We start from the raw sequence: 24,163 nt of genomic DNA, 5'->3' as shown, positions 1-24,163 counted from the left end.
CAGCATTCATCCCTTTCCTCTCCCAAGGAACAGCACCACGTGTGGAGGACCCAGGCAAGGTGAGTGCTGATGTGTGCCATGCTGGGGGGGGCCTGTGGTCTGTGCCCCCCACTCTTTAGGGATCCCCACAGCTGGAAACATGCTGCCCAGAGGGGATGTGCAGCTGCCCTGAGCCCCTCTGCCGCTGTCCTGAGCTGTGTCTGCCCCCGAGTACCTGTGTGGGTGCTGCTGCGTCCCGCATTTCCCCTCACATACAGTCCAGGGGGGCACCTCCTCCAAGCAGCCAGGCCTCGTGTTTGGAGTCGCGTGGTTTATTAGTGTAATGAGAAGGGGTGCAGCAGGGGTTCCCAGAGCGGTTGTCTCCGCCTTGCTACCACCCCCAGGAAGTGCCGGTGGCACTGGGAAAACTGCTTCCTACCTCCCACCTACGGGTCCAGCCCGGGATCTGCCCTTGTTGCAGGGAAGGAGCTAGAGCTGGTGGGGATCCATGCTGGGCTCTGCAGGCCCTGCGCTGGAGGCGGTGGGGGCCGGGCGGTATTTCTCAATCACCTCCCGCAGCCCCTTGGAGAAGTGGAGATCAGCTCCCACCGTGAGGAATCCCTGCAAGGGGAAGAGGATCAGTACACCATGCAGGGATGTGACACGGGCCCTGTGCCTGCTGTCACAGCCCAGGGTGTCCCTGTCCACCACATACCGCGTGGTTGGTGACCACCTCCTTGGTGAAGTCCATGCCTTCTGGCAGTGGGATCTGCACCCCCTTCTTGGTCCTCTCTGCAGGGAGAGATGAGGTGAGGCCAGGAGTCACTGAGCTCCTGCTCCAGGCCCGGCCGGGTGTGATGGTTCCTACCATTAATGATGGGCATGATGGTCAGCTGCAGGAGGGTCTTCAGTGGGGCCTGCAGGGAGAACAGCTGGGGAGAGGGAGCAGGGTGAGCAGGCAGCCCTCCACAGGGCTCTGGGGAGCACAGTGGGGATCCTGTGACATGCAGCTGCTCCCCAGGCCCATCCTGTGCTGTGGTTGGGGGGCTAGCAAAGGGAGGCCAGGGGCTAGCAGGGCTGTGCTCACCGCCAGTGACTCCAGTGCAGACTGCTTGGAGTAGATGCGAAACCTGCGGGACAGAAAGCAGCCGTGAGAGGGGCTAAAGGGGACCTTCCCTGCAGCCTGAGGACCCCAGCCCGGGGACCCCAGCCCAGGCCATACCGCCGCAGGTCCAGCTGCATGCGCAGTGCCTTCCCTCGCAGAAACACCTTGGCGCTCAGCTTTGTCTCCTATGGTGAGAGGAGGCCACATGGCAGCCCTGCTGTGGCTGAGTGTTCCTCTTGCTCCACAGCCTCTGCTGTACCCCTGCTCTGGGATGCTGGAGCCATCCCACACTGGCTGGGGAGTGCTCCCCCCTGCATGCAGCCCCCCACTCACCATGGCCATGCTGGACAGCTGGACAGGGGGCTGGCCTTGGGGTACCAGTGAGATGTTGAGGAAGGCAGAGACGGAGACAGAGGTGCCAGAGGGTTTGATGGTGCAGCGGGGGGGGGCTGACACCTGCAGCACCAGGCGCAGGGGAGCATCCACAGCTGGGCTCTGGGGAGGACAGGAGGGCAGGTGAGCTGAGGCAGGACTGAGCTCTGCCCCAGGGCTCCCCCCACTCCAGCTGATGCTCCTCTCACCAGCATGAAGATGGCCCCGAAGAAGGTGGCTCTCAGCAAAACATCCAGGTCCTTGGGCACCTGCAGGTAGGAGAAATCAGCACAGGGTAAGCAAGCAGATGCTGTTGGTCCCAGCAGACCTGCTCCCTGTAGGGCATCTCTGCTCTGTAGGTAAAGCCTAGCCCTCCCTCCTGCCTAGCAGTAGCCCCAGCCCATGCAAAGCCAAGGGTCCTGGCCCTGTTTACCTTCTCCCCCTGGAGCTCTATGGCCAGCACACCTGCCTGGAAGTAGGCATGCATGGCAGAGTCAAAGAAGTACTCTGAGAAGGCAACGTAGACCATCCGCTCAGTCTCCTTGATCACCGGCTCCACAGCATGGTTCTCCAGCTTCTGGTTCTCTCTTGCCCGGGGGAAGAACATGCCCTGGACCAAGAACAGGAGCCATTTCTGGAGCCATAGCACAGCCCCCCCTGCTCACTCCATGGTGCCCAACATGTAACTGGTGCAGAGCTGCTCCCATGGGGACTGGGGGGTTGGTAGGACAGGATCCAGTGTTCACCTTGAAGTCTAGATCGAGAGTGTCCGTGGAGATGACCGGGTCCCGCAGGAGAGAGTAATCAATCCCAATGTGCTCATCCACGTAGTTTCTCACTGCCAGGGGACATGTGCTGTCCTGACCCAGCCTGCAGGCAGCCCAATGCCCAGCTCTGCCCTCCTACGGCAAGCAGGGTCTGGTCCCTTCCCCCAGGCCAGTGCTCACCTGGCACTGTGTCCAACAAGGAGTTCAGCAGCACCAGGCTGGCATGCTCCAGTGATGGGCAGATCTGAAAGGCAATGGCTGGGCTAAGTGGGGAATCATTCCCAGGGCCAGATGGGGTTCAGGATCCTCCTCCTGCCGAGAGGCAGAGCAAGGCCAGGCTCCCCCAGCTCTATCCCTGCCTCCATTCAGCCGTACCTGCTGGCTGAGGAGGAAGCGCATCGCTGTGACAATGAATGTGCTCAGGAATTCATAGACCTTCCTGCAGGACACAACAGTAGCTCTGTGGCTCCATCCCTGCCTCCCCATCCCCATACAAGCTCCCAGCGTGGGCTGGGGAGGTCCTGTGGATGCAGAGCAGGGGAGCCTAGGCATAGGCTTCTGTGGTGAGGCTGGGTGTACCCGAGTGTGCCGGAGAAGCCTGCGTGCATTCTGGCAATGGAGGCATTGCAGGTGACATTCGAGATCTTCAGGCGCCCAGCCTCATCCTTGGCCAGCTGCAGCACTGTGTGGATGCGGACACCATCCGCAGAGGCATTGATGGACCCAATGTCATAGCTGGAAGAGAGGACATCAGATGAGAGGAGTGCACAGCTCCTTCCAGCTCCAGGGCAGGGCACCTGTGGCATCCTGTGGGCACAGCCCAGCCATGGAGTCAGTTGGAGCCTGGGGGAGCAGGAGGCAGCTCACAAGAACCAGTAGAGCAGCTGCCTCCGGAAGCGCAGGCTGATGGAGGCGTTCCTGATGTTGAAGAAGAGGTGCTGCTGGGGCTGGAAGTGCAGGTTGGAATGTGCCAGCTGCAGGTCTGTCACCTTGACCCTGCAGGGGATGGGACAGAGATGGTCAGATGGACAGAGGGACGCAGGGAGCTGCATGTGCAGGGAGCGTGCAGCACTCACTGGCTGATGTTGTAGTGGAACTGCCCCTCCTTCCCATGCAAGTCTGACACTGTCATGTTCTGCAGCTCCTGCTCCACGAAACGCAGTCCCTCCTGCTCTACTGCAGAGCAAAGGGAGTCTGGGCTGGCTGCAGCTAGGCTGTGCCACCCTCCCAGCAGCACCTGCCCCCCCAGCTATCCATCCAGGCAGGGCAGGCAGTGCCATACCCAGATGCACCATCCAGAGCAGTGTCCTAGCCCAACTTTCACCCAGACCTTAGGAGCAGTGTCCCACCCACCCCCTTACCCAGGTCCAGCCCTTTGGAGGTGATACGGATCTTGCAGCCAGGTGGGCTGTGCGAGGCCATCACGAGCCAGGGCAGGAGGAGCAGGGGGAGGCAGCTGCCGGCAGCCATCTCGCACCTGGAGGCAGAGAGCAGGGTCAGCACTGACAAGCCCTGGGACACACAAAGGGCACAGCTGGCCACCCTGGGAGAGACGCTGCTGCTGCCCAGCCTCCTCACAGGCCCGGGGCAGGGGGGTCCACACCCTGTGACTCCCCACACTTAAAATCTCCCAGTGCATCTCCTAATCCCCCATAGACCAGCTGCCCACGAGCAGCACAGCCCTCAGCAGGGACCCCCCCGGGGCTAGTCACATTCCCTGGGAACATTCCTGCTGCCCCCAGCACTATCCCAAACGCACCCAATCCCCAAAACTGCACAGCAAGGCATGAGCCCAGCTTGTTCTGCGGCCGTGGGGACCCCCAGCACCCCACAGAGAAGGAAGCCGCCTCCTGTGGGGCTGCCCTATAGCCCTAGGCAGCCCCCCCCCCTCCCATAGGGATATGTGCCTGTCCCCTCTCCTTCCCCCCTCCATACTTCTGGTGCTGTGCTGAGAGAGGAGCTGGAGCCTGCTCATCCAGCAGAAGCAGGCAGAGCTCCCTGATAGATTGTGGGGACGTCCAGGGCTCCCCCACAGCATTTGCCCCCGGCTCTCCGGGAAGGAAAGGACAGGGACCCTCCGGTCCGGGGCCCAGAGCCGCCACCCTGCCCCGCGGCCGTGCATGGAGCCGAGAGCTCGCCCGAATAACGCCGGCTGAGTTCGGATACTTACAGTGAGGCTTGTCCTTGGCTCCCCTGCGTGGGGAAGCTAGATCACGTGAAGGCTGGAGGGGAAAGAGTATGAGAAGCTCCAGGAGTTTCTTTGGATCTGACTGAGGTTCTGCTTTTATATACCCTACCAGCTGCCACTCCTTGTAAGCCCACAGCTGGGAGGAGACAGTGGGATGGGACGGGGAGGATACAGGTTTCCAGCATGCCGAGCCCTGGCTGCCTGCCAGCGGGGGCAGAAAGGCAGCGGGGGGCTCAGAGACCCGGGCTGGAGCTGAGCAGCTTTCATCCCCCCGAAAACACGGCTCCCAGCATCCCGCCCCACGTCCCCGGCACGGCTCAGCCCGGCGAGGGGCCCCCGGCGTCTGTCACATCGGGGCAGACCCCCAGACTGCATAACGAAGCCTCCCCTGCTCCCCCGGCCGCCTTCCGCCGGTGCAGCCCGGCCCGCGGCCGTTGTGCCAGCACCGGAGCCCGCACAGGCCCCGATGGAGGCTGATTTGTGTCCGGCTGCGAGGTGAGCTCCGTGCAGAGACGCCGAGGCTGTCGGCTCCTCTGCTCTGCTCCGAGCCGGGCAGATGGAGTGCTGCGGGACGTGTGGCTCTGCCGGGACTCGCCAGCTTGCTGCCTGGGCTCATGGCCCCGGGAGCGGCACGGACTCAGCGTGCCACAGCGCTGCCGTCCTGCTCCATCCTGCCCCTGCCACCACCCAGCTGGACGAGCAGCTCCACAGCCCAGGACATCCTCCCCTGGCACAGCCGAGGGGCTGCCCCTGCCCTCGCCATCCCTTCAGCCTTCCCCGAGGCTTCGCGCTGTCCCTCCGTGTCCCCTCTCCCCCCAGGCCGTGCAATGAGGGTCTGAACTGAGCCGGCTCTTCACTCCGAGGGGGTTATCGGTGCCGGAGGACTGAGCCGGGCTCTTGCACCCAGCGCACGGAAGCTCAGTGCTTACACAGCACTTAACCCTGTAGAATTGCTTGGCCAGCATTAACTCGTTAAACTGACCCCGCTGCTCTCGGAGCAGAGGGCAGGACTCCCGGGTTAGCCAGCAGGTCACACTGCCGCCCGGGGCAAGGCAAAGCCCCTCGGGCAGCGGGGAAGCTGTAGGGGCAAAGAGCAGTACAGGCTGGGGGCGGTAGGCCCCGGGCTACCCCTGCCTGCCCATCACACGGCGATGTCCACCGCCTGCCCAGCGGGCAGAGGCCATGGCTCAGCTGCCCAGCGCCGTACGGGGCCGCCGCATACCGCTGCCCGAACAAACCCGGCCCTGTGGAACAACTGGACATCGGAACGAGCGGGCAGGAAGGTGCCGGCGGGTGCCCCTGGACAGGAGCCGCTCGGGCTGAGGCGGCGGCCGGGAGGAAGGAGCCCCGCTGCGGGCACCCAGCTGGGCCGCTGCCGCCGGCACATCAAGGCGCTGCCGCTGCCACCGCCCGCCCGCTCCGCCCCGGCGCCGCCGCACTTCAAAGGCCCCTTTGGTGCGGAACGCTTGCGGCCGTGCTCCGCCCGGGAGAGGAACCGCCCGCGGCGGGCGGGCAGCAAGGACAGGCTGCGGCTCCCGAAATAGCACAGGGGCCGTGCCCAGAGCGGGGCGAGGGGGACGGGCCCAGAGCCGTGTCGCAGCGGTCCGGCCGCCACCCCCGCCATGGCGCCGCCACCGCCCCCGCGCGCGCTGCCGCCGGGGCGCGGGGCACTGCGCGTGCTCCTGGCGGGCTGCGCGCGGCGGCGCCTGCGCGGTGCCCGGGGCGGGGCGGCCTCGCGCTTGCGCAGCGGTATCCCGCGGTCCCGGCGCAAGATGGCGGCGGCGGGGCGGGCGAGGCGGAGGTGGGACGGCAGCAGCAGACGCAGCGGTGCCCGGTGCCTACAGCCCCCGACCTCACGCCCAGGTAAGCGGCGCTCCCGCGCGGCCGGGACCCGCCCCGCAGCCCGAGGAGGGGGGTGGGCGGGCGGCGGAGAGAAGGCGGCGCAGGCCCGCGGCCGCCATCTTAGAGCGCGGCCGCCGTCGGCGCTGCGCCCGCCTTGGCTGCGCCCGCCTTGGCTGCGCCCGCCTTGGCTGCGCCGGTCGCCGAGCTCACAGCAGCCTCGCGCCTGCGCGGCCGGCGGCTCCTCCCTCGTAACGGCCTCCTGTCTCCGCAGAGAACCCCGCGGGTCAGGCGCGGGGCGCCCCGCTATGAGGATGCGGCCCCGGCGCTGCGAGCACGGAGCGACGGCCACGCGTTCCGCCAGGCAGCCCGCCACCGTAAGTACTCGCCTGCCCGGGCCCGCTTGGGCCTCGCCCCCGGACTCCTTCGGTCCCGCCTGCAGAGTTGTCGCCGCCGCCGCCTCCGCTCCGCACTTTCTGGGCCCCCGCGCCCCTGGCTGCCCGCCGGTCCCGGCCCGCCGCGCCGAGGAGCTCCGTCCCGTCACCGCCTCTGGGAGGGTAGCCCCGCAGCTGCCCCCGTTGCCCGGCCGCGGGCTTTCCCTCCGGCCCCGGGTCCCCAGTGTGCCCGCCGCACGGGTGTGTGCAGCCCCGGCAGCTCCCGGCTCTGCTCGCCCCGTCCCGTCCCGCCGCGCCGGGCTCAAGGGCCGGTTCTGGGGAGTGGGAGAAGCGCTGCTGGAAGGAGGCGGTGGGTTGGGATGAGGATGGTTGTGGGTTGAGGGAGAACCTTGTCGTGCCCCAGGGGGCTTTTGCTGCTCTTCTTTGTCTGCACTTGCTGTTGCCGTGTGTAAAACACCGCCTCGGTGTGAAATGGAAACAAATAATGATCCTGTTGGCTGTACTTCTTAACTCCGTGTCTCCCACCGTGCTGTGGTGTCTGGTCGTGCTGCTGCTCCTAGGTTGTAAGCTCTCTGGGCAGGGACAGCGTTCTACTGTGTCTGTCAAGTACTGTATGCATTGCCGTGGTGTATAAAAACAATACCATGACCACCATAAAATGCTCACTCTGGATGCCTTTCACTGTCTAAGTCCCAACACTAGTTATATAAAAGTAGAGTTGATTCTGTTAGAATTCCTCTTAGCTTGTTTTTTCTTGTTCCCAGACCTTAAGGGTACTTGAGTTTAATACTCATCAACATTATCAAGCAATAAAGCTTCTTGTCTTCTTCCCCCATTCTAGCTTATCCATAAATGGGAGAAGGCAGAAACAGCAAGCCCTGTGTGGTACAGGGAAGTTGCCTCAGCAGGTGTGTGGTGCCCAGTTCAGGAAGGTTTGGATACCCTGTGCTACCTGTAACTCCTTGAAGCACCTCCTTGGCTCACTGAGGGAGGTCCCCATCAGTAGGCACCAGCTCATTGTAACGTGTTGTCTGTGTAGCGTGCAGGGCACATCTCAGCTGCATGTGCAAATCTGTTTTTAGTTTAAGGAGGAGGAGCTCTACATATTCCTCAAAAGCTGCTGCACCTGCAGCGCTGCGTGATGGGCCCCTCGGGCTCCCGTGGGCTTCCTGACACCGACAGCCCCGGCACTGAGCCACGTCCCCTGGAGGTGTCTGGGCTGGCCTTGCCTCTGGAGTGTGGTGACTGCAGAGGGCACGGCGGGGTTGGAGTTCAGGAGGAGGTGTGAGTAAACAAAGATTGCGCAGCACTCACCTGCTGAGGTGGTTAAATGTCCATGATTGCATTAGTGTGCTCCGTAGCGGCCGCTTTTGCCTCTGGGCTTGGTTATTGTTATCTGCTTAGTTCTGAGCAGAGACCAAAACTCCGGGTTTCTGCAGTGTCCACACCTTTCCAGTCTTACTCTGTCTGGGAGATCGGGAACACCTTCCAAGGTGCTGGAAGGGCCAAGTGTTCCTCAGTGCCGGGCCGTGCCACACTGGTTCCACAGACACTCCTACAGACAGCTCAGCTAGTACCTGCCAGTTCTTGTGTTGTTTCTGCTCTTCTGGAATAGCCAGTAGAGTTTTTATGAATGGGAAGGGGAGAAGGGTGGATAAATCCAAAATAACTTTGCTTGCAAACTAAAGCAGAGTTTTTACTCAGGAGATGATGTACAAGGGTGTGGGGGCTGCCGTTGGGTTCAGTTGAAAAACACACTTGTACCTACAAGCAGTGCTGCTGTAGTCTAACAGTGGTGTTGTGGAGAGTGTCTCCAAAGAGCTGAGTGGAGTTAGGTAATTGAGTTAGGACGTAAATGCCTTTTTCACCCTGGTTTGTTGCCAGTGTATTTAGGGCTGCCAGAGAGGAGCAGTCTGCCGTGCTGCAGAAACTTCCCTGGGGGGGGGGGGGGGGGGGGGAAGGAGGAATGGTGACTAAGAGAGGAAAAGCCTGGCTGTTTCTCTTCAGCTGGCAACACTAAATTATGATTTAAGATGAGCATTATTGTTTCAACAGACCTTTTTTTGCATAGCTGTTGTTATGCAGATGAAAAAGTAGGAAAGGCTTCACTAGCCTGGATGAGGGCGTACAGCTAGTCTGGGATGTACTGAAGGAAATAATTCAGGAGCTCCTGACTCCCACCTTGTGGTCCTCTGAACCACAGGAGGTTTTATTAGTGGATCACTAGGGTTATTTTATATAGCAGAAGTTTTTCAATAAAAGCCTTTTGTTAAAGTTATGTGCAGTTTTGTGTGTGCAAATGTTGATTTAAGCTGTCTCCCAGGATAACAGATCAGACATGACTGGTAATATTAGCATGGCAGAAGGTGGTGCATGTTCACAGACGAGTGTATGTTATTTTTTTATGCTCTCAGTCCTGGTGTGTGAGATCAGCCACTGCAGTCCTAGGAGATATCTAGCTGAAAAGTGAGTATTTTGAATGCTGGCCTTAAGAATGCCCTGGCTGACACCATGTGAAGCTCAGCATTCCTCATAGTTAGCTGTATCCAGGATAATAGGTGTTTTCCAGGGCTCAGGTCCTGTTTTGTGTGTTGGTTCAAACCCCGGGTCTGCTGTCAGAATGAACTCGTAGTGCTGCAGCCGAGTGGGCCAAGTGGATCCGGGACCTTTCCTGATTTTCTGTATTGTTTTTTTTTCCAGTGTGGTTGCTGAGAAATGGCCAATGAGAATCACGGAAGCCCTGCGGAGGAAGCATCTCTCATGAGTCACTCACCTGGCACCTCCAACCAGAACCAGCCCAGCTCCCCCAAACCCATGCGACTGGTGCAGGACCTGCCAGGTACCGACCCTGAGAGGCAGAGCGGGACCCAGGCGTGTGCTTCAGAGTGTGCTGTGGGACCTGAAGGGCAGGGCTCCTGCTCAGGACTGCTTTGCTCCTGACTCTCACTGTCTCCTCAGATGAGCTGGTGCAGGCTGGCTGGGAGAAGTGCTGGAGCAAGCGGGAGAACCGCCCTTACTACTTCAATCGCTTCACTAACCAATCTCTGTGGGAAATGCCTGTTCTGGGACAGCACGATGTCATTGTAAGTGAGTCCTCATCTCCAGGGGCTGTGCCAGTACTGCAGGGGCAAGTGCCATGATCTTGTGGACTTGAGACTGCACATGTGGGAGGCTCTTCTCTGCCTTCAGAATTCCTTGCCTGTTCTAGGGTCTACCATGCTTCTGTTGAAATGTTCCTCCCTAGGATACAGGCTTGAGTAGTGCTGTGCAAGCGTAGTGCACTGCTCAAAGAACACTTAGCCTGATGGAATTGTGGGGGTTTTGTCATTAAAAAAAAACTAAGAAGTAAAAAACCAAACGAAGAACCCCACAGACAATACCCCACACAGACACAATAGAATTTTTTACCTTTCTGGGGGTGTGAGTACTTGTGTCTTGATTTCTCTCCATGTGGGAGCCTGGGGCAGTGAACTGGGAGGTTGGGGGGGCTTAGTCTGGGGCTCTACAGTGGCAGCTGGTGATTGCAGATGAGTGCATTTACTGATGAACTAATGTAGGCTGTTGTTTGGATGCTCATAGTCAGACCCTCTGGGATTGAATGCAGCTCCAATGCCACTGGAAAGTGGGATGATAGATACGTCTGTGGAGAGCAAGCAAAGGAAGAGGAGATTCTCTGAAGAGGTTTCAATCAGTGGCAACAGTGTGAAAAAGCCCAAGGTGAGTCTGGTGCTGTGAAACAAACAGGCTTAAGGATGTTTATCAAACTGAAACCTAGGTGTTCTGGAGCTTAGGGCTATAACTTTTTGAACTGTGCAAGGTCAGGCCACCCTGGTACAACTCGCACCGCAGCAGCTGATGCTCAAAGTGTAGAAGTTCCCGGGGTGTCCTGAGTGGTGTCCTGGTGTGGGTTGTTAGATGGGCTGTGCTGCTTCCCCCCAGCCCATCTTTGTAATTCAGTAATTCATATGCAGATGCAGTTCTGTAATTCAGTAATTCATCCTTCGCACACCCAGGTGGACATCCAAGTGAACCCAGCTGCGCAATCAGTCCCCAGCTCTCCCAGTATTCCAGGAACCTCTGTTTTGAAGGCATGGTGTGTTTCACCTGAAGATAAACAGCAGGCAGCTCTTCTACGACCAACTGAGTGAGTTATCTTGGTATTTCTTCTGTCCTTTCCTTGGTGGTAGATTAGAGACACCTGGTTTTCCAGATGTTTTTGGGGGACATAACACCTCCATAGATCTGCAAGGAGTCTTGATAGTTCAGTTTCCTGGCTGGTGAAACCAGCCAAAGGAAGCATCTTTAGAAGTAAGTAGTATTTGGTAGTTAGCCAATGATCTGTCTATTCTGATGACATTTGCTTCTGCCACAGAATATATTGGGACCTGGATATTCAGACAAATGCAGTGATTAAGCAGAGAGCACCATCTGAAGTGCTTTCTCCACACCCCGAGGTGGAGCTGCTCCGATCTCAGCTCATTCTCAAGCTGCGTCAGCATTATCGTGAGCTCTGCCAGCAGCGAGAAGGTGAGTTCCTGCTGGCTTCCCCTTCATTGTCTTCTCAGACCTGCACTATGGTGCTCTTCTTCCTTCTGGTTTATGTCTGTCTCATCACTGCCATCCATTTTCATGACAGTTGTAACATTGTTGGTTTTGAACTCACAAGGCAGAACTCCATCGTGATGATCCTTACCAGAGCTTCTGGGCATCTCTTTACTATATTGACATGACCCATTCTGTGCTTCTCCAGGGATTGACCCCCCACGGGAGTCCTTCAATCGCTGGATGTTGGAGAGGAAGGTGGTTGACAAAGGGACAGATCCTCTTTTACCCAGTGACTGCGAGCCAGTAGTGTCTCCTTCCATGTTCAGAGAGATCATGAATGACATTCCCATCAGGTACTGTTCCAAGATAGGGCACTTTCCTGGGATGTTAGTCTGCCTGCTGTAGTTCTGTGCTTTTGTGTTTTATTGTGACTGATTCAGTGGTAGGGTGTTGGTCTCTGTGCCTTCAATGCAGCAGTAGATCTGATGTGTGTGATTCTATCCTTACCTCAGGTTATCCAGAATCAAGTTCCGTGAGGAAGCCAAGAGACTGCTCTTCAAGTATGCCGAGGCTGCGAAACGGCTCATTGAATCCAGGTGGGAGTTCCTCTTAGAGTATAGGAAAGAGAAAAAGGATGTAGGATCTTCTAGAGGGGGCTGCAGCATCCCTCCTTATTCACCGTTGATCATTGTTTTACTGAAGAAAATCAAGGTTAGGAAAATAAAGTAAAAAAACAGTAGTGCTGGAGGCATCTTTTGATAGCAGAGTTACAGTAAAATCTGATGTTGGGAAGCTGAACCTTTGCAAAGATAAGAGAGAGCCTGTGAAACACCAGACATGGAATTCCTGCTGTCATTGATCTGGGCTAACACAGGGATGCTTGGGCTGCTGGCAAAGAGCAGCAAGCTTTGAGTGGTATTTCATTACACTATATATGATGTTCCTGACAAGTTCTGCCACAGGAAGATAGCCTTTGGGGAAAATAAAAAGGTTGTTAATGGGGAAGTTTTCTCAGAGTCACAGGTTCCTGGCAGTGGCTGCATTTGAAAATGAGAAGCAAGATCAAAAGGGGCCATTTCCACCACATAAATGCTTTGTCTGCCTCTCCGGTTGCAGCAAGGACAGCAGACAGCTGCAGTGTGTTTTGGAGAGAGCAGAGAGCGTGGCAGTCCCTAGTCATACAGATATCTGGAAGCACTTTCCAAAGGCCTGGAGGGGCCTGGAGGATGTGTCAGCAGCTGTGTTCCCTGCTGGCAGAAGCCTGTGGTGAGTTGGAATAGACAGCCATGCAGCCATGGGTTAAATTCTGCTTCTCCTTGTTCAGGAGTGCTTCACCAGACAGCAGGAAGGTGGTCAAGTGGAATGTAGAGGACACCTTCAGCTGGCTGCGACGGGACCATTCTGCTTCTAAGGAGGACTACATGGTCAGTGTCTGCCTGCTCATGTGTCCAGGGAAGGGGAGGAGCAGGGGGATGGAGTAAGGTCCTTCTGGCCCCAAAGACTGCCCCAGCCCGCCTGCCCCTGCCCCTTTTCGGACAGGAGTGACAGGGGAGGCTCCAGGGAACGGGTGGGTTGTGTAAGGGGTTCTGCTCTCTGGTTCTGCAGGACCGCCTGGAGCACTTACGGAAACAATGTGGGCCCCATGTGTCTGCTGCAGCAAAGGACTCTGTAGAAGGCATCTGCAGTAAGATTTACTACATATCCCTGGAGTACGTCAAGCGGATCCGGGAGAAGCATCTTGCCATCCTCAAAGAGAACAATATATCTGGTATGCAGCAGCTCCGGAGGGCTGCAGGGCTGCAGCACTGGGCTGAAGGCAGTGTCCTGGTTCAAACAGTCATATTGTCTGCTGGGGAGACTGCTTTGAGGCCGTGGGGTGGAATTTGGTAGAGACAGGAATAGCCAGACCAGTGTTGGCCTGACAGTCACACAGTGCCCTCACATGGTGCCCTCCACTGGGTACGGTCACCAGTTGTAATGTCATACCATCAATATGTGTGACCTGTCAGGAGTAAGTAGCTTGTCAGGGCGTTGGTTCACTTCCCTGGACCATGTGTTTTTGCTCCTTCATGAACTCCTGGGTGCTGCTGTCACTCCCAAATGCTGAGTGCTCTCCTCCCTGTATTCTCCTTGTTCACATCTCTCTAAGCACCCTCTGCACTACTCTGCCTCCTCACTGTGCACCCTTCCTTTCCCAGCAGAGGATTTGTGTTACTTCATCCTTGCCTGTTACCTTTTTCTTCCATGATCCCTGCTTCTGTCATCACCACCATTGCTTCTGTCATCCTTTTCCTTTCTGGGTCCTCGCTCTCAGATCCCAGCATCTGGCTTTTGTCACTTGTTTTTGCTGCTTGCCTTCCCACCAGAGTGGCTCTGTGGTTCCTTCTGCCTGATCTTTCCCATGAGCTCTTGTTTTTCCTGCTGAAGCTGAGGTTCAGCTGCTCTCCCTAATGGGCACCTGCAAGGTTGCAGGGAAGTTCTTTCTCCTCCTGTGCTTGATGGAACATCTGTTTGGAACATCTTTGGATCGTGACAGGCTGCCTCTTTATTCTCCATAGCTGAGGTAGAAGCCCCTGAAGTCCAGGACAGGCTTGTGTACTGTTACCCAGTGAGATTGGCCATCCCCTCCCCACCGCTCCCCAGCGTGGAGATGCACATGGAGAACAACGTGGCCTGCGTGCGCTACAAGGGGGAGATGGTAAAAGTGAGCCGCAACTACTTCAGCAAGCTGGTAAGGGCTGGCTGCCTGTCCTTCCCAGGTGGCACAGCCTGTGAACTGTCCCTCTCTGTGTCATGATCCCCCTGTCACTCTCTCCCCTTTGTATGTGGCTTTCCCTTCCAGTGGCTCCTCTATCGGTACAGTTGCATTGACGACTCTGGCTTTGAAAAGTTTCTGCCCAGGGTTTGGTGCCTTCTCCGTCGATACCAGGTATGGTCTCCTCACAGCTGTACAGCAGAAAGGTGGTTTAATAGTGGGGAACTGGACTTGTGGGTGTTGTTTGGCGGGGGTCCACAGCTCTGGGAGCCCGATACAAAACAGGGCTTAAACTGGGTCCCTTGTCTGCTCTCAGTGTTCTGAGGTAGGACCGTGGTCTGGGGAGCAATTGGGATCTTGGCAGGAGACCTCAGCATGGGTAAAGATAAATTTTTATGAGAGAAACCAAAGCCAGATGAGCCAGATGAAGATTTGTGAGAGGTACATGTGGGAATGGGCAGTTTGTGGGGCCTGAGTTGAGTCAAATCTATGAAGGACATTCTTGGGTACATGCAGGGGACGTACATAAATCTGAGAAAGGCCAAGGGGACCCTGCATACCTAGAGGAGTGGGTGCATGGCCCGGGTCCGTGGTCAGTGAACAGCAAGGGCAGGCACAGCTCACCCCAGTTTACTCTCCTCAGATGATGTTCGGCGTGGGTCTGTACGAAGGGACAGGTCTGCAGGGCGCGCTTCCCGTCCATGTCTTTGAAGCCCTCCACAAGCTCTTCGGAGTGAGCTTTGAGTGCTTTGCCTCACCTCTGAATTGCTATTTTAAACAGTACTGTTCGGCCTTCTTGGATACAGACGGGTATTTTGGATCCAGGGGGTGAGTCCTTTGCCCTTGCTGTGATTCTACGTGGGTGCGTGCGCCTGTGCTGGCTCAGGACGGGTGGACGTGTCCCTGCTCAGGGCAGGAGCTGGCTGTGTGATGTCTGCTCAGAGGGATGGTGGCTTCAGGCTGGCCTGGAGGTTGCGGGTCAGGCTTCTGAGAGCATGATGGCCTTTTCTGAGGAAACGGATGCTTTTGAAGGTGTGAAAATCAAGAGTTCCAGCCTCTCTGAGAGGGATCTTTGCCTTTTTCCAGCCCATGTCTGGATTTCTTCCCTATAAGTGGCTCTTTTGAGGCAAACCCTCCATTCTGTGAGGAGCTGATGGATGCCATGGTCTCTCACTTCGAGGTATGTTGGGTCACTTGTGAAGCAGCTCGGATGGAGCCGTTCCCTGCCCACTGCTACCTCACAGCAGGACGGTGACTCCTGGGGCACCAGTTCCTTTCCCTGAGAATCATTAGACATGTCGCTGCTCAGCCAGCACTGAGGCTGTTTGTTCTCTTGTTGAGCTAGAAACTCCTGGAGAACTCAAGTGAGCCTCTCTCCTTTATCGTCTTCATCCCCGAGTGGCGGGACCCCCCCACGCCAGCCCTGACCCGCATGGAGCAGAGCAAGTTCAAGCGGCACCAGCTCATCCTGCCGGCCTTCGACCACGAGTACCGCAGCGGCTCACAGCACGTCTGCAAAAAGTAGGCCTTCATCTCGGGTCCTCCCGGGAACACATTTCTGATGCCATAGGACAGGAATACCCTCTCCCGCCTTGAAATCCATGGGAAGTAGGGAGCAGGCAAGGAAAACTGCAGCACTTGGTCACCCGGGGGTTTTTAAGATAGGCATAAAGAGCGTTCTGAATTTCACATTCTTTCAGTGACCACTGAGGTGTTTCACTAACAAAAATATACTGAGTGGTGAGTTCCTCAGGTATGAGTCCAGTCTGAGCAGGTCACATGTGGGGATCATCCATGTCCCTCTGCCAGCCCTGGTGAGCAGCAAGTCCTGGGTGGCCAAATGTGACAGCAGTTCAATGTCACAGGGGAAAAGCAAGGACCAGGAAGGGTCCTGGTCCACAGAGGAAGATGAGCGACAAGTTCAATCAGCAGGTTGTTTAAGTAACAAGGGCATAAATGCTCGAGTTCTCTGTCACTGCTCAAGGCTGCTGCTTCCCATGATGACTCCCCTGTAGGGACAGTGATCCCCCACTGCAGGTACTCGTGGAGCGATGTAGCCAGCCAGCATCAGCACCTGTCTGAAAGCTCTGGAGCCTCTGCCTTGGGAGTGCCTGGTGCTGTGTTCTGTCTGCTATCCTCAGAATGATGAGGGGAAAGGACAGAGATGAATTCTTGTCCTAAATATGGCATCCAGGAAGAGGGGCAAGCGCTGGGTTGGGGCCCAGGTGGAAGTTGTGACCCTGGGGCAGTGCTGACAGCCTCTTGTCTTCCCTTGCAGGGAGGAGATGTACTACAAGGCCGTGCACAACACAGCCGTCCTCTTCCTGCAGAACAGCGCGGGCTTTGCCAAGTGGGAGCCCACGCCAGAGCGGCTGCAGGAGCTTGTTGCAGCCTACAAACATTCAGGCCGGACCCACAGCTCTTCCTCGTCATCATCATCCTCATCCTCCTCCTCCTCCACAGCGGACAAAGAGCGGGAGCTGGGCCGAGAGCAAAGTAGCAGTCGGGAGACGAACCCGAACTAAAGGGCAGAGGTGCCAGACAGCAGGGGAGGTGCCGGCAGCCCCCAGGAGGCCGGCGGGGCAGTGGGGACTGCGGGCTGCGCAGCTCCGCCCCGGGGGACTCTTGCGCAGCAGCTTCCCGGCTCCTGCTTTCCCCTGCGAACTGCAGCTGCCCGCAGCGCTGGAGGCGTTGATGGGGAGAGAGGGCACGGCTGCGGCCCTGGCTGGGGGGCGAAGGGGCCCGGCACGGCAGGAGGAGCGGGGAGCCCCTTCAACGCCCGAATGCCCCAGGGAAAGGGCAGCCAGAGCTGGGACACAGGCACGGGCAGAAGGATGGAGGGACAGACGGCAAGCGCCGGTGCTCGGCACCCAGCACCACATCTGAGGGTCCCGGGCTGCAACCCAGCACCGGCAGGAGGAGGGAGTGCAGAGCCCAAGGGCTCCTACAGCCACACCGGCACCAGCACAGCTCCGTGTCCATAGTGTAAATAATTCTGTCCGTGGCACCCGTGCTGCTGGCGGGGCTGCTCCCATTGCATCCGTGTTTCTTTCCCATGTGTGAGTCCCTTGTTCGCCGAAGCTGTGTACCATAGCAGGGAGGAGTGGAGCAGAGGAGTTTCTTTGGTGTGTAAAGACGTCTTTGCAGCTGTTTTGTAGTCGTTGTGGTTTTTATGCCGAGCCTCTGGGCTTTATTTAACCTCCTTGGGTTTTGTTTTGTAAGGGTTAATTTAACACCGCTAACCATTTTATTACTTTTATCAAGAAGAGCAAAGTCTATTTTTGATTTCTGTTTCCTAGTTCTTAGGAACATTAAAACCAGCATACAGCTCTGCCCCGCGTCCGTGCCTTCCTTCTGTTGGCCAGGGGGACCCCTGTCCTCTCTGACTGAAAGTTTTAAAAGGTGGGGTTTTTAAAAACAGAGTTCTCTTGTCACCTGATCTGTCCTGCAGCTCACCAAGTGGATTTGTATTTTGTAGCAAGCAGCGTGAACCCCATGAACCACCCTGATGTAGTTCCAGCTTTGCCCCTTCGCCGTCGGGGCAAGCTACAGGCACTGTGCTCCCAGTCCTCCCTGGCTGGTCCCAAAGGAAAACAGCTCCAGGTGGTCTGGTGTTGCCTGGAAGCCTGGGGTCCCACACCCTTGTGGGCTGTGTTCCTCAGCAGACATCACACTGGTCTGAAGGTTTTTTTGTTAAAACCAGGAGATGAGGAAGCCCCAGGACTCCTAGGTCAATGCTGGTGAGCTGCAGCAGCCCAGTCCCCTATGCCGCTGGAATCTCTGCAGCCTCTTGGGTTGCTCTCAACAAGAGTCCAGGAGTTGATACAGGGAGCAGCTGGGAACTCCAGCCTTCAGAGGAGCTCTTTGTAGAGCCTGATTTTACTCTTACCTGTTATTTTGAGCCAAGGCAAGGCTGCTTCTGAAGTGCAGGTGAGTAGGGATACACCTGGGTGCAGGGGTGTGCCATGAGGCCTATTTGTCCTCACCCAGCCCTTCATCTTGCTTCCTGGGGTGAGGGCCAGTTACCTATTATTTGTTTAACTTCTGGAGCATGCCAAAATAAAATCTCCCTCAGACTCTGCCAGGCCTTAGCAATGGGAGGGCCGGGGCCCTTTGCTGTTGCTGCTCTGGTGGCTCCAGCATTTCCAGTCCCATTGCCTGCTCTGGCATGGCCCAAGGTGCTGGTCAGCATGTGGACAGTAATTACCAGTCATTACCAGGCAGTTCACAGAACTTAGCAGGAAAGGTAGAGCCCTGTGCAGAGAAAAAATAACCCGAATTTCTTGTTAACCTATATAGACACCCTGTCCTGTGTCCTGAGGGGCCAAGAGCAGTGAGATCTGACCCTGTCCCTGAGGAGGGGCTGGAGACTCCAGGAGGGGGATGTGGCACAGAGATTGGGGGACCCAGTAATGGGGAGGGATGTGACAAGTGCCCAGTATGTGCCTGGTGAGTGCTGCGACCCCCTGTGCCCTCCACGTGGTGGGGTGACCAGACACAGGCTGGTGGGGCTGAGCCCCTCCACACCCTCTGTCCTGCGGGCAATGCGCTGGGGGGCTCCAGAATTCAGGAGCTCCTTTCACCTGGAGGAGCTGCCTGCTCCCAGGCCAGGGATGGGACGAGGGTCTGCCCGTGCTGCTGGATCCCTCAGAACTCTCCCGTGCACCCCCCTCCCCCGAGCCGGGGCTGCAGGACTCCAGGAGCTGCTGCCCTCAGCGCCCAGCAGGGACAGAGCAGCGGTAGAGCTGCCACGAGGGACGGGGGATCCCCGCTGGGACCGGGGGGGTCTGATTGCCCCGGGCGGATTTCGGGGGGGCTCTGCAAGGCCCTGGACCCGCCCTGCGTTGCCGAGCCGACGCCGCGGAGGATGCTGCCGCTGGGGCTGCCTCCGCATTGGGGCGGGCAGTGAGCCCCCCGCCTCTCCATGGGGCTCCCTGCAGCCGGCCTGGCCTCGCCGAGAAGGCCGTGGGCCGCCCCACCGGGGCTGCGAGGCTGGGGAGCCTCCCCCGGCTGCCGCCTACCCGGGAGCGCCGGCGCGGAGCGCAGGTACAGCGGGGAGCGCTCGGGCGCGGGTGCCCGGGGATGCGGGCGGGGGGGGCTGCGGGCGGGTGTGTGTGTGCTGCAGGGCACGGGGGGCTGCAGGGTGGGGAGAGGGCCTGTAGGGTCGCGAGGGATCTGCAGGCAGGGGTTCCCTGCAGCCAGCAGAGCCCGTTGTCCGGGGCCGGCCCTGCCCCGGTGGACCTGCAGGCATGGGAGGGACAAGCCCCACTCGAGACCTGCACCCTGCAGCACGGAGCGGACCCGGGGCCGGTGTCGTTCGCAGGGAACGACGCTGCGTCTGGGGAGGAGGGGAGTTCCAACGCTAGTGGTTATAGCCGGGCTGTGTGCCGGACCTGGGAGGGGGCTGCTGCCGGAGGCCCCCGGCCCCACTCTGCTAAAGAGCCCCAGAGGCTGACTGGGACCCGGCCTGTGCGATGGGGATTTTGTCCCCCCGGCCCTCGCTCCCAGCGGCCTCCCCCCCTCCCCAGACTTCCCTCGGCCCCCCAGAAGCATGGCCCAGCAGGACGGTGAGCAGGAGCCGCAATCACTCGGGACCCCCCATCTGGAGTGCCATATCTGCTACAGCCGCTATGACCCACGAACCCGCAGACCCAAACTGCTCCCCTGCGGCCACCGCCTCTGCGCCAGGTGCCTGCACAAGATGGTGGCACTGGGAGACACATCATCCCACCACCTCTGCTGCCCCTTCTGCCGCCAGCAGAGCCCAGTGCCAGCTGGGGACGTCCAGCAGCTGCAGGATGACAGTGAGGTGCTGGCCCTGGTGATGGGCCATGAGCCAGCCAAGAAGAGGGGTACCCCCCAGTCCCCTGAAGTCCTTCTCTGCCCCAACGTGCTGGAGCCCATGCCTGGCCCTGACTGCCTGGTTGTCACCATCCTGGATGTGCCAGAGGATGTGTCCCCACCAGATGGCCTAGGTGGGCTGGATCTGGTGCAGCTCTACCACCCCACCAGCCTGGACTCACTGCCCTGCCACAGCCCCGGGCAGAAGTGCCACTCCTGGGGGTGGCAAGCTGCCCCCCACTGCATCCTGGGTGTCCTTGGCCTCCTCTACTTCAGCTCCCTGCCCTTCGGCATCTACCTCCTGCTCATCGAGCATCACGGCCTGGGCATCATCCTGGTCAGCCTTGTGCCCTCCACGCTCCTCCTCTGCATCATCTACAGCCTCTGCCAGTGCCTGTGTCGGGAGGTCTTTGTGTTCCCCCACTCATGACCCTGCACAGCCAAGCCCTATGCCTGTGATAGGAAGACTTTGGGCAGCTTAGAGTATTGCCCCTTGGGGTACGGGTGTTCCTCACCCCCTCCTGTCCCACAGCACGCTGCTGTGCCTGGACCGGGGGGGGCTCAGTGTCTGTTGCCTTCCCTTGCAGAACAGCCCAGGCTTTGCCAAATGGGAGCCCACACCAGACCTGCTGCAGGGGCTCATTGCAGCCTATAAGCATTTAGGCCAGACCCACAGCTCTTCCTCCTCCTCCACAGCAAAGAGTTGGATCTGGGCCAAGAGCAAAGCAGCAGCAGGGAAGCACAGGGGGCTCAGCACCTGGGCTGAGGGGTCCCTGGGCTGCTGGCAGGAGGAGGGAGGGCAGAGCCCAAGGGCTCCTACAGCCACACCGGCACCAGCACAGCTCCGTGTCCATAGTGTAAATAATTCTGTCCGTGGCACCCGTGCTGCTGGCGGGGCTGCTCCCATTGCATCCGTGTTTCTTTCCCATGTGTGAGTCCCTTGTTCGCCGAAGCTGTGTACCATAGCAGGGAGGAGTGGAGCAGAGGAGTTTCTTTGGTGTGTAAAGACGTCTTTGCAGCTGTTTTGTAGTCGTTGTGGTTTTTATGCCGAGCCTCTGGGCTTTATTTAACCTCCTTGGGTTTTGTTTTGTAAGGGTTAATTTAACACCGCTAACCATTTTATTACTTTTATCAAGAAGAGCAAAGTCTATTTTTGATTTCTGTTTCCTAGTTCTTAGGAACATTAAAACCAGCATACAGCTCTGCCCCGCGTCCGTGCCTTCCTGGGGCTCCTGGTCCCCTCTACCCTCCTCAGCCAGTGGCCCCAGTCCTGCTTGTCAGTCTGGGTCTGCCGGTGTCCAGCCCCAGGGGACCAGGGTTTGGTGAGCAGACTAGCGGAGGTGCCTACATCCTCATCAGCATTCCTGCATCCCCACCAGCATCCCCATATCACTGCTGGCTCCCCCACTGGCACCCCCACAGCCCCACTATCACCCCCACTGCAGACCAGCAACACCAGGAGATCCAAGACAGTCATATTTATTATTGCCCATGTCTCTCCCTGCCCATAACTCCTACACTCCTTGGCCAATTAGCTATCAGGTCCTGCAACTGGCTGGCTGGCTCTGCCCAGCTGTGGGACTGTCCCAAACCCACAGCCAAAGCCCTCCCAACCCTTGGGACCAGGGCAAGAGCAGCACCAACCCTACCCCTACTCTGGCACTGCCAGCTCCCCCAGGGAGCACCCACTCTCGTTGGGGGGAGACGCCAGCATCGCTGCCACACTCCAGATCTTGGGTTTCTGGCAGTTCTCACCCTGCCCAGGGCTTGGATACCCCTCGGGGCTGTCCCTGCAGCGGTCCTGCCCAGGGCTGAGGCTAGGGCCCAGGGGGACACCTGCTTGGACCCCCTCGCCCTCGCTGTCCTCTCCTTCCGAGGCTCTGCGCGGTGCCCAGCGCACCTTGTTCTCCTTCTTGAGGCGCCGGCGGGCGTTGGCAAACCAGGTGGAGACCTGGGTGAGGCTCATCCGGCTGACCACAGCCAGCATCACCTTTTCCCCCTTGCTGGGGTAGGGGTTCTTGGGGTGCCGTGCCAGCCAGGCCTTCAGCGCCCCGGTGCTCTCCCGTGCTGCCGCCGCCTTCACCCTCCCTGGCTCTGCGGGCAGGGGCTGCTGGCAGCAGGGTGGGCAGAGTGTGGTGCTGGGCAGCAGCCCCGGAGGCACCTCATAGGCTGGTGAGACCTGGAGGGGCACAGGGGTGTCAGGGCATGGGTCATCCACAGTGGGGGAGAGGGCTGGGGGACATGGGAAGGGGCAGAGCTGTGTCATCCTCATCCCCTCCCGGCACTGCTCACCCCAAGCTGCTGGGATGCAGGAGGGCTCAGGGAGGTGATAGGGGGGATTCCAGGGGGCTTGGGACAGCAACTCCCAAACCCTGACCCCAACCACCCCACCCAGCCACAGCCCATTCCCTGTAGGAATCCCTCATGCAAGCCCCCCAGGATTTGCTGTGCAGCACTTACCGAGGGTGCCAGGAGGCTCAGGGGTGGTGGCAGCAGGCTGTAACTGGCCAGCACAGGGCAGGGCAGCAAGGCTTGGGGGGGTCCCCACAGGGCCGCCCAGGGCCCCCCACAGCCCCTTGGTTCCTGTTCTGGGCTCCCCTCACGCCGAGGAGCTGCCATGGTACAGGTAGAGGAGCCAGGGAGCTGCTCCTGGGGTTTTTATATCTGCTGGGGTCCATGGTGACTGACAGCTGATTAGGGGGCATTAGCACCCACAGAGCGTCAGCAGGGATCTGGGGCAGCTGATGCTGCCCCCTCCCCAGCTATTGCTGGACAGGCACTGGCCGGGAGCATTCCCCCCCTTGCCTGCCAACAGCCAGAATGAGCCTAGGGTGCTCCTGTCCCCCCAGCCCTTTGCAGCCCATGGGAATGGGATATAGTGGTACTGAGGGCTGGTGCATGGGGACCACATGAGCACCATGGACACCCACAGCCATAGGGACACATATAGGACATGCAGGGCTTTATTCCAGTGACAAGAGCTGTAGTTCCTGGCCTTTACCCCAGTGGGGTTCAGCAGAGCCCCCCCTAACTGCAGTGGGCAACTGGGGGGGACTGGCAGCAGAACCTGTGCAGCACCTAATGGACATGGGGGTGTGAGGTGCTGCCCCCAGCCTGCTAAGCTGCCTTCTTGGCCAGATCCTCACAGGATACTGGCTGCCAAGGGGCGATGGGGAAGGGGTCACACAGCCCCAGGGCCCCTTCACCTGTGTGAGAGTCCCACCCCATGAGCACTGGGCATTCCTGGGAGCAGTGGGAAGTCAGGACAGCAGTGGGCAGCTGGGTGAGAGGCCGCATGGGCCCACAACCCCCCACCCCGCCAGCTCCTGCCACTGCACCACCCCGCTCAGACTGGGATTATCCCACAGGTTGTGTCCGTCATTAAATACCGACTAATAATGCTCTCAGGATATTAAATATGTAACAAACCCGCTTAGTGCTGGCCAGGGACAGGACGGGAAGGTCACTGGTGCTGACTGCCTTGCTGTGGGCCCTGGTGGCAGCAGGAGGTCCAAGGGCAGAGATGACAGAACTGGCAGAGAGGGACATGTCCCCAAGCCCCTGCTGCACCCCATGGCCACAGCCCTGGCCCCTCCCAGAGCTCCCTGATCCCAGATGTTCCATCCTTGGGCTGGTCCCATGCCCTTGGCAACCCCTGGGCCTGGAGGCCACTGGGCAGCCAGGAGCCAGTGTCACAGGGAAGGAGGGGACAGCAGGGATGGGCAGCTGGACCAGCCCTGGCCAGGGCCCTGTAACAGCCCTGTAACCTTGTCCCCATGGGACTCCTCCAGCCCTAATCAGCGTGGTGGATCTGCTTGATTAGATAATGGGGCTGTAATCTAGGAAAGCGCCTGGGGATTGTGATGTGCCTTAACCCTGCCCTGCACAGCTGGAGAGAAAGAGCCACAGCCACCCACCCGCAGGGCCAGCAGGCACAGCTGGACACTGCCCCAGCCACTGCGGCTGCACCAGAAGGCGGCAGGACACGGACATGGCCAAGACTGAGAAAAAGTCACTGTGGCTGCCGGTCCAGGGGAGGTGGGGGACACCCATAAACTGCTCCTTGGCTGAAAGGGAAGGTTGGGGGTCCCACCTGGAATCCAGGCAGATCCTGGCACAGCCCAGAGGCCATAGACGAGCCATAGGCTCCATGGGGACAGCGGACCAGGAGGCTGGCTGCAGGCTGGCCTCAGGGGAGCTCCAGCAGCTCTTGGGTGATTCCTGGCCTTTTTCCCCTCAGCAGATAATCAGTTTAATGCAAAAGCAGAGAACTAAAACTCCAAGATTAGCTGTTATAATCACATGTAAACACTTCCAGACAATCCGCTCAGGGAGGGGCAGTGCGTGTAGTTGGGGACAGAGTTACATGGGATTTAG

At 58.7% G+C, this 24,163-nt stretch overlaps 4 protein-coding genes across 6 annotated transcripts; 2 read left to right on the top strand and 2 right to left on the bottom strand.

Moving 5' to 3' along the window:
- Positions 1-295: 295 nt before the first annotated feature.
- Positions 296-4,525, bottom strand: PLTP (phospholipid transfer protein). The gene is made up of 16 exons (XM_071759504.1): positions 4,394-4,525; positions 3,585-3,700; positions 3,300-3,399; positions 3,091-3,219; positions 2,803-2,958; positions 2,599-2,662; positions 2,404-2,467; positions 2,203-2,294; positions 1,890-2,066; positions 1,666-1,725; positions 1,418-1,579; positions 1,202-1,269; positions 1,067-1,109; positions 848-911; positions 695-771; positions 296-600 (listed from the first exon to the last, which is right to left on the bottom strand). Exons 2-16 carry the CDS (start codon positions 3,691-3,693, stop codon positions 469-471), a joined length of 1,497 nt encoding a protein of 498 aa, XP_071615605.1. The 5' UTR covers positions 3,694-3,700; positions 4,394-4,525; the 3' UTR covers positions 296-468.
- Positions 4,526-6,136: 1,611 nt separating this feature from the next.
- PCIF1 (phosphorylated CTD interacting factor 1) lies at positions 6,137-17,278 on the top strand. Of its 2 annotated transcripts, XM_071759502.1 has the most exons (17): positions 6,137-6,274; positions 6,525-6,627; positions 9,346-9,484; positions 9,604-9,728; positions 10,225-10,362; positions 10,659-10,789; positions 11,018-11,172; positions 11,396-11,543; positions 11,703-11,786; positions 12,515-12,614; positions 12,796-12,958; positions 13,749-13,921; positions 14,033-14,119; positions 14,589-14,773; positions 15,032-15,125; positions 15,291-15,466; positions 16,224-17,278. In XM_071759502.1, the coding sequence occupies exons 3-17, from the start codon at positions 9,361-9,363 to the stop codon at positions 16,468-16,470; spliced, it is 2,130 nt and encodes a 709-aa protein (XP_071615603.1). In that variant the 5' UTR covers positions 6,137-6,274; positions 6,525-6,627; positions 9,346-9,360; the 3' UTR covers positions 16,471-17,278. The 2 variants fall into 2 exon arrangements, with proteins under 2 accessions (XP_071615603.1, XP_071615604.1); XM_071759503.1 differs by lacking the exons at positions 6,137-6,274; positions 6,525-6,627 and adding an exon at positions 6,859-6,994.
- Positions 17,279-18,229: 951 nt separating this feature from the next.
- LOC139803382 (E3 ubiquitin-protein ligase RNF182-like) lies at positions 18,230-20,316 on the top strand. 2 transcript variants are annotated; one of them, XM_071759507.1, is made up of 2 exons: positions 18,230-18,394; positions 19,474-20,316. In XM_071759507.1, exons 1-2 carry the CDS (start codon positions 18,358-18,360, stop codon positions 20,214-20,216), a joined length of 780 nt encoding a protein of 259 aa, XP_071615608.1. In that variant the 5' UTR covers positions 18,230-18,357; the 3' UTR covers positions 20,217-20,316. The 2 variants fall into 2 exon arrangements, with proteins under 2 accessions (XP_071615608.1, XP_071615607.1); XM_071759506.1 differs by having other exon boundaries at positions 18,230-18,991.
- A 1,057-nt stretch (positions 20,317-21,373) lies between these two features.
- On the bottom strand, positions 21,374-22,515 carry LOC139803383 (iroquois-class homeodomain protein IRX-5-like). Its single transcript, XM_071759508.1, has 2 exons — positions 22,247-22,515; positions 21,374-21,965 (listed from the first exon to the last, which is right to left on the bottom strand). The coding sequence occupies exons 1-2, from the start codon at positions 22,403-22,405 to the stop codon at positions 21,438-21,440; spliced, it is 687 nt and encodes a 228-aa protein (XP_071615609.1). The 5' UTR covers positions 22,406-22,515; the 3' UTR covers positions 21,374-21,437.
- Positions 22,516-24,163: the final 1,648 nt, after the last annotated feature.

Source organism: Heliangelus exortis, chromosome 16 (assembly GCF_036169615.1).
Source record: "Heliangelus exortis chromosome 16, bHelExo1.hap1, whole genome shotgun sequence".
Classification (NCBI taxonomy): Eukaryota; Metazoa; Chordata; class Aves; order Apodiformes; family Trochilidae; genus Heliangelus; species Heliangelus exortis.
Note: the sequence above shows the minus strand (reverse complement) of the source record. Positions and strands in the feature narration are given on the sequence as shown.

Excerpts from the sequence above, each read along its gene's own strand:
- PCIF1 (XM_071759502.1), top strand. The coding sequence starts at position 9,361 with ATGGCCAATGAGAATCACGGAAGCCCTGCGGAGGAAGCATCTCTCATG. Across the intron at positions 9,729-10,224 it reads TGGGACAGCACGATGTCATT|TCAGACCCTCTGGGATTGAA; the intron begins GTAAGTGAGTCC and ends GGATGCTCATAG. Across the intron at positions 11,544-11,702 it reads ATGAATGACATTCCCATCAG|GTTATCCAGAATCAAGTTCC; the intron begins GTACTGTTCCAA and ends TCCTTACCTCAG.
- LOC139803382 (XM_071759506.1), top strand. The coding sequence starts at position 18,358 with ATGGGGAGGGATGTGACAAGTGCCCAGTATGTGCCTGGTGAGTGCTGC. Across the intron at positions 18,992-19,473 it reads AGCGCCGGCGCGGAGCGCAG|ACTTCCCTCGGCCCCCCAGA; the intron begins GTACAGCGGGGA and ends CCCCCTCCCCAG.
- PLTP (XM_071759504.1), bottom strand. The coding sequence starts at position 3,693 with ATGGCTGCCGGCAGCTGCCTCCCCCTGCTCCTCCTGCCCTGGCTCGTG. Across the intron at positions 3,220-3,299 it reads TTCCACTACAACATCAGCCA|GGTCAAGGTGACAGACCTGC; the intron begins GTGAGTGCTGCA and ends CATCCCCTGCAG. Across the intron at positions 1,270-1,417 it reads AGCTGTCCAGCATGGCCATG|GAGACAAAGCTGAGCGCCAA; the intron begins GTGAGTGGGGGG and ends CTCTCACCATAG.
- LOC139803383 (XM_071759508.1), bottom strand. The coding sequence starts at position 22,405 with ATGGCAGCTCCTCGGCGTGAGGGGAGCCCAGAACAGGAACCAAGGGGC. Across the intron at positions 21,966-22,246 it reads TGAGCCTCCTGGCACCCTCG|GTCTCACCAGCCTATGAGGT; the intron begins GTAAGTGCTGCA and ends GTGCCCCTCCAG.